The sequence below is a fragment of the Gekko japonicus genome, unplaced genomic scaffold (genome assembly GCF_001447785.1).
Source record: "Gekko japonicus isolate JY-2015 unplaced genomic scaffold, Gekko_japonicus_V1.1 scaffold784, whole genome shotgun sequence".
NCBI lineage: Eukaryota > Metazoa > Chordata > Lepidosauria > Squamata > Gekkonidae > Gekko > Gekko japonicus.
In genome coordinates this window covers 565,179-572,143 of record NW_015164207.1, presented here as the reverse complement: position 1 = coordinate 572,143, position 6,965 = coordinate 565,179, and the positions used below count along the sequence as shown (strand labels likewise).

Here is a 6,965-nt window from a genome sequence, read left to right as displayed (position 1 = left end):
CCCTGAACCCCTGGAGCTCCACCCTGTGCCTCCTCTGCAAGCTGCCCTGAGAAGTCCACCAGGACCCACAGAAAGAGAGACCATGGCAGGTAAGGGCGAGCAGCAGCCTGCACGGAGGCCACGGGAGCAGGCGTGGACTGGAGACCCTGGCACCAGGGACGGCACCGGGACACGGGCATCCCTGGATGTGGAAGGTGCTGGGGGTTGTCACATCTCCCACCGTGGTGGCCTGGCACTCTCCCTGCTTGGGCCAGTGATGAGGGAGTGGGCACAGCCATGCCCCTTCCCAGACCGACCGTGTGCTGTGGGATAGGTCAGGGTCTGCGTGGCACAGTCTCCAGGGGGCAGCAGAGCAGGCCGTCGGGCATGGGGCAGAGGGCTGGGGAACACGGCCAGATGCCCTGACATGGCAGGAGGGGCTGATGATAGGCATCAGGGGACGGGAGCGCCATCGCCTCCAGCTCTCCGACCCGCAGCGGAGCACCCTGCCCGCCCGGCCGTGGCCTCCCGCCTGCCCTGGTTGCATGCATTTGCATCCCAGAGGAGCCTGAGCAGCCCTGCCAAGGCACCGCGGGGCAGGTGCCTCCTCTGGCAGACGCTGGGCCTGGGCATGCCGCCGCGAGGAGGAGCCGGCGGTGCCAATGAGCTGTCCCTCCTGGGGTTGCGGCTGCAGTCAAACTGAGTGCAGAGCGGCTGCTCCCTGCTTCCTCTGCCACTGCCAGCCGTGCTGTGACCTGGGGCTGCCCTTTCCCCGGGCTCCGCCAGGAGTGCCGGTGGGGTGGCAGTGGGTGATGGCATCGGGGAGCTCCCATTCGGAGAGCCTTAATTATGGGGCAGGGGGGGAGGCCAGAGCCGGCAGCTGGCGTGCAAGCCGGAGCTTGTGGGACGTGACCGGCTCCGTGCCTCGGGGCCCAGCCGGCTTCTGCTCTCCGCCCCGCCCCGCCCGAGCAGAACGTCTGGGTCCCTGGCCGGGCAGCCCTGCTGCGACTGGCCCCTGGGGCTCCACTGCCATGGGCTCCGGAGGAAAGGCCCCCCCCCGTGGCACCAAACGAGCCGTGAAGCGCTCGCTGAGCACGCTCCAGCTGTGGAGCACCCTGGAGCCAAGGGCCTGCCGGCGGCTCCACATCCAGAGCCTGCAGGTTTGGCCGGGGGGAGGGGGGCGCAGGAGGATTCCCCCAAGGAGCCTGAAGAGGGGCTGAGGCGGGCAGCAGGTGGCCGGGATGGACTCCTGCCATGGACACCGGGGGGGGGAGGGAGGGAGGGGGGCAATGCCAGAGAACAGCTCCTCCCCATGACCTGACACCAATTTATCCAAAAGCTTCTGACCAATGTCCTGCACAGGATCCTCAAGCGGTTTATGAGAAATGCTCCAACCATATTTGTTCACACCACTGAAAGAAGCTAGTTGTCAAAGAGCCAAGAGCTCTGTGGCCGAAGCAGGTGGACCCAGAACAGCCCTCAGATGCCAGGCTTCTCCCTGGAGAGAGGGGGGGGCAGACCTCCCTGGGCTGGCCATGCCGCAGCGCCCGTGCCCTGGTGCCAGCCCCCCCCTCCCTGGCAACAGAGCTCCGTAGGGTTTCACTGGTGGGACTGGCCAGGATTTCCCTTGTTGGCGTGTGTTGGAGGCTGAGTTCTCAAGTTGCCGCGAGCTGCTTTGGGCACTGCTGTGACGCGGCAGGGGGAGGACGAGGGGAGTTCAACAGCGGGCTGCCCACGCCCGACCCCCCCTTCTTCCTGCACAGAGCCCCACCCCCGCGCCACAGTGCAGAGCTGCTGGGGACGGGGGGGGGGCTTGCACAGCAGAGAGGGCACCAGGCCGAGCAACGCCATTCCAGGGCACTCTGCCCGGCCAGGCCCTGAGCACAACAACCCCCCCCCGGCCCTGTCCCTTTGCGCCGAGTGCTGCCTCGGTTGGTCTGGTCGCCCCCCCCACCCAAATCACTTGCTGCCCCTCCTCCACAAATGGTTGATGGAGAATGAATGCAGGGCTGTTTTAGATCCAGGAAAGCAGCATCTGTACCACTGAATGGAATTCAGGGGGTTAATTTGAGGGTTGGCCCCAGCAGTCCCCAGCGCTTGCAGGGAAGTTATGCTCGGCTTCTTCACAGCCGAGGGCCATCGTGGGCAAGGAAGCCACCAAGCTGCTCATCTGGGGGGGGGGGCGGCAAGCCAAGGGAGCCCCCCTCCCCCTTGATCCCAAAGGGGTTGCAAGTGCCAGGTGTGCCCGCTTTTGGCTCCGGCCTCAGCTTTTCTTCTCGCCTTCTTCTAGCGCCGAATCTAGCAAGCGTTGACTGGAAACGGAAAGAGAACACCCTGAGCCACCACACCGACCAGTACAACACCCAGGAGCTGGTGGTGCGGAGGGGGCAGCCCTTTGCCGTGACGCTCACCTTCCAAGGCGGGACAAGGCCGTCGGAGAACCTCACGCTCATTGCAGCCACGGGTACGCTCCTCTTTCTCTCTTCTGAGACCCAATCCCCCCCTTCTGGGGAGCCAAATCCCGTCAGCCAAATCGATCTATTTAATTAATAAATGGTTGGGGGATGATGATATTAATGTGCAATTGGCATAGCTGTAGGATCAGACCTGTGTATACCAGAGTTCCCAAGTACCCAGGAATAGACACAGAGACTGGGTGGCTAAAATAATGATTTCTTTACTAAATATTCTCAAGCATAGAAACAATATTCAAACATTCACACACACAATACAGAACTAAGGAAGCAGAGGTGATTGATAGCTAATGGAGGGGTATGGGGTGATATTACCTGCCCAGAAGAGAGGATTATGGCCTAAACCCCAAAGGGTTTAGAGGTGGACTGCCAGTTGGCATCAGGGCAGAAGCACACAGTCTAAAGGCTATGTGCTTGCTGGGACATAGACATTGGAGAACAATGCAGACCAATGGGTGGCCCTGGGGGGCTGGTCTCAGGTGAGAACAATCGATTACCTGGGCCAATGATGAGTCCCAGGGGTGCATGGCATCAGGATGGACAGGGCCTGGATATGACCAATGGGCCTCCAGAGGGGCAGTCAGGCTTAATAAAAGCCTTGATTAAATCAGCCAGGTGCTGAGTGGCTAGTTGAATAAGTTTTCTGACCACTAATAGTCCTGCCAGGGTAGTTTGAAAAGCTTCCCAAGTATAGACAAAAGGTGGGAGATGAGTCCCTGATTAGCGTCAGGAAGGACTGCGAAACATTTGAATGATTGATTGGTTTATCCTGGTATCCTGAGGGACAGAGCAGGAAAGACAAAGGATTTACACATAGACACAAAAGGGCTGGGTGAGGTACTGGAGAGAAGAGGACTATTCGCCAGGTGGGCTCTGAATAGCCTTTAGAAATGTAGATACTTCACCTGGTGGGACTGCCATTGTCATTCCATCATCATCTCTCTGCTGGGTGGAGGGGGAAGACTGGAGGCTTGCTCTGAGGTCACCTTTTGAAACCCGAAAATGGAATCCCCTTTTGCAGAGGTACTTGCAGGCTGACTCTGTGGCTCAAGCTGAGAGTGCTTGACTTTTGGGGACTTTGGTTCAGGTTAGAAAGTTGGCCGCCCCTGCTTTGGGGCTACCCAAGAGTAAAGGCAGTGCCTCTGGCAACACCCCCCCCACACACACACACACAAGACAGCCCCGTGGAGGTGCCCCGAAGCAGCCCAGAAGTCAAACCCTGGCCCTGGAGGCCGCCTTCCTCCGCCTGACTCGGGGTGGAGGTCTTCACGGGATGGCCCTCTCCTTTGTACCCAGGGTTGACCCCTGCTCTTAAAGCCAAGACACGGGTGGCCTTCGCCGTGACCCGGACTCCACGCAGCGGCTCTTGGAGCGCGATCCAGACCTCCTCTGACGCCAGCTCGGTGACCATCTCCATCTCGAGTCCGCCTAACGCCCTCATTGGGCGCTACACCCTCAGTGTGACAGCCGGCTCCGGGAGCAGCGCCCCCGCCACCAGTCTGGGCACGATGACCATGCTCTTCAATCCTTGGCTGACAGGTAAGCAGCTGGCTGCTGCAGGCAGCCAAGCTATCCGACACGCTGTGCTCCGCGGTCCCATTCAGCTCGGCTCCGGGCCTCAGGCTTCACTAGGATGGGCGGGGGCCCCCTCCCCGGGGGGGGGGGGGACGGTGAGGGGTTTCCACGGCCCTGGGGCACTTCTGTGGCTGTGCTCTTCAGCCTGGGGCTGAGCTGTTTGCTCTAGAGCCGAGGGGAACCAAAGAGGGCCAGCTGCAGGCCACACCTCCCCGTGACGGCTCCACCCACGGCCCATCCGTCTGTGTGCCTGTGTGCGTGGTGGGGAGGGAGGGAGGTTTGCACTGCCCTCAAAATGGGGACGCCAGGCATGACAGTGGGTGTCCTCGTCGTGGCCACTGTGAGGACGCCACCACCATTCAGAAATGCTGCAAGGGCCCAATGCTGGCCAGGACTCGCAGGGCAGCAGTCCTGCTCTTCTTCCCTCTTCCCTTTCAAGCACAGAATCACCTCGGTGTGCATGCGTGCGTGAGTGTGTGCATGTGCATGCAGTCGTTGTGTGTGTGTGTGGGGGGGGGGACACAAGAGCGTCTCCACGGGCTGCACCGCCTGCCTTTTTAACCGTCTCGTTTGGCACCCCGCTCTGGCCTTTCCCCCTCCTTCCTTGCGACAGCCTCAGCACGCGGGCTGCCTCGGGGGGGGGGAGGGACCTCAGCAGGGCACAGCGCCCGACAGGCCCCCCCCCCCCAACAGCAGCCCTGGGAGGCCGGAGGCCGGAGGCCCTGGGTCGGAGAGCTCTGGAGGGGGCAGCCACCCCACTCACTCCTGCCCCTTCCCGGGAGAAAAGCCGTACCCAGGGGATGGCCCTCCACGCCGTGTGCTTCGGTGGACCCAGGCCGGGGAGGTCTCTGGGCGGTGTCCCACGGCCAGCGCAGCCTCCCTCGGAATGGCTGCCCGAGGGAGGGCCCAATGACCCTGTCGCTCCACAGCCTTGCGAGAGTCCCGGCTAAGCCCCCCACGGGGGGAGGGGGGGCGCCTTCATGCCTGCTCTTCTCCCTGCAGAGCTCCTCCTCCTCCTCCTCCTCCTGGCCAAGCGCTCCACCTGCAGGCGTCTCCTGGCACAAAGAGGCCGCCAGCCACTGCCTCTGTGTGACACTGAGAAGGACCCAGGGCAGCGTTCAGAGTCCCCACCCCCGCCCCCAGGGTTGCCAAATCCAGGTTGGGAAGCTCCTGGAGATTTGGGGGTGTGTGTGTGTGTGTGTGTGTGTGTGTGTGTGTGTGTGTGTGTGGAGCCTGGGGAGGACAAGGACCCCTCAGCGGGGTGTACAAGGCCATAGAGAGAGACCACCTTCCTGGTGGGCAGAGGCACCTCCCTTCCAGCCCCCCTGGCTAGGGCCACGCTCCGAGGTCACCTCCCTTCCAGGCAGCGAGGGCCCTTTCAGGGTGCCAAGCAACTGCCCGCCCCACCCCCAATCAGAGGGGAGACCAGATTGGGGGGGCAGCTGCTCAGAGGGCCCGTCAGGAACCTGGTGGGGGCGGGGTGTGCATGTGTGCAGGCTTCTGTCTCCCTTGCCTGGGAAGGCATGACTGGCGCTGCAGGAGGGGTGCTGTGGCATAGCCGGGCTCTTGGGGTGGGGGGGGGAGGAGAGAGACGGTCGATGCCTGGCTGGCTCCCGCGGGGACATTCCCTGCCGGGCGAGCTCAGCCCCGGGCCGGTTGCCCCCTCCAGGCCCCGCCTCCAGCAGGCACCAGGAGAGCACAGCCTGTAGGGGTGCCAGCCTCCAGGCGGGAGCTGGAGACAGACCTCCCAGAGTCACGACGACTCCTCTCCAGGCGGCAAGAGAGCAGTTCCCTCCGAAGGAACGGCAGCTTGGGAGAGGAGTGGGGTCTCCGGGGCACACACACAAAATACACTATTTTTCTTTCCCTTCAGCCTGATAGTATCCTATAAATATTTGGCTTCTGCTCGGCAGCTGTGGTGCGAGCTGACAGTGTTGTCAGAGGAAGGATAATATTTAAAGAGCATATTTTGTTTATGTGCAGTTGACACTTTTCCAAGTGCTTTCTCGGGCAAAGCTCGTTGGCCATAAAAGTCTCTGAAGGGTCTTACCAGTTCAACACCAGCTGCTGCCACTCCCCGCCCTCCAGGATTCCCCCCAGGCAGAGAGGGCAGCCCTCGCTCAGGGTGGGCCGCGGAGGCAGCTGCCCCCCCCACACCCCCACCCCACACACACCCCCGCCCGGCTTTCTGACCAGGGAGCGCCCTTCGCCTTTCAGGGGATGACGTGTTCATGCCAAACAACGCGGAGCGGGAGGAATACGTCCTCTCCGAGTTCGGTGTGGTCTTCATGGGCAGTGCAAACCGCATCGTCCAGACCGGATGGAACTTCGGCCAGGTAAGTCCAAGGGGAGGAGAGGGGCCGGGCTGCAACCAAGGCAGAGCGGAGGAGTCCGGGACTGGGACGCTGAAGGGAGCTCTTCGCTTTGAGCACCCCGGAGGGCTGGGGGAAGGGCCCCCCCAACACTCCTCCATGGCCCCGAAGGCCTCCCCCTCTGCCCTCACTCCCCTTAATGTCACCAAGCCATGTGGAGGGAAGGAGAGAACAGAGGGTGACAGAGGAAGGAAAGCGGAGGGCTCTTCCTGCTATCTCCGCCTGGCAGCCGTGACCATGGAGGCTGTTTTGTGTCTCCTGTGTCTGTGTGTGTGTTTAAAACGCCTCCTGAGGCTTTGAGCAGGGGCCAGGAAACCTTGCTGTCCCTTCTGCAGTGCAGGATCCAGCCATGCTTCACTGTGGACACCTGGACACTGAGGGCAAGCTTTGGCCAGAGGCCTCAGCTCCTCTCCCCCCCTCCTCCTCCTCCTCCTCGCCTCACCTTGTTGAGTTTGGGGATTTAGGGCAGTAAGGGGTGGAAAGAAGTGGCCAGTGGAAAACACCCCCACCAGGGCCTTTTGGAGGGAAGGAAGGAAGGAAGGAAGGAAGGAAGGAAGGAAGGAAG

General features: G+C 62.0%; 1 protein-coding gene across 1 annotated transcript in view; it reads left to right on the top strand.

Moving 5' to 3' along the window:
* The window catches only part of LOC107108044 (protein-glutamine gamma-glutamyltransferase E-like), a 24,469-nt gene continuing 17,504 nt past the window's right edge, over window positions 1-6,965 (top strand). Inside the window, exons 1-4 of the mRNA XM_015408428.1 lie at window positions 1-89; window positions 2,270-2,443; window positions 3,750-3,992; window positions 6,246-6,364. Of these exons, the coding sequence (XP_015263914.1) occupies window positions 83-89; window positions 2,270-2,443; window positions 3,750-3,992; window positions 6,246-6,364 (543 nt within the window). The 5' untranslated portion in view covers window positions 1-82. The remainder of the gene's footprint in view (window positions 90-2,269; window positions 2,444-3,749; window positions 3,993-6,245; window positions 6,365-6,965) is intronic.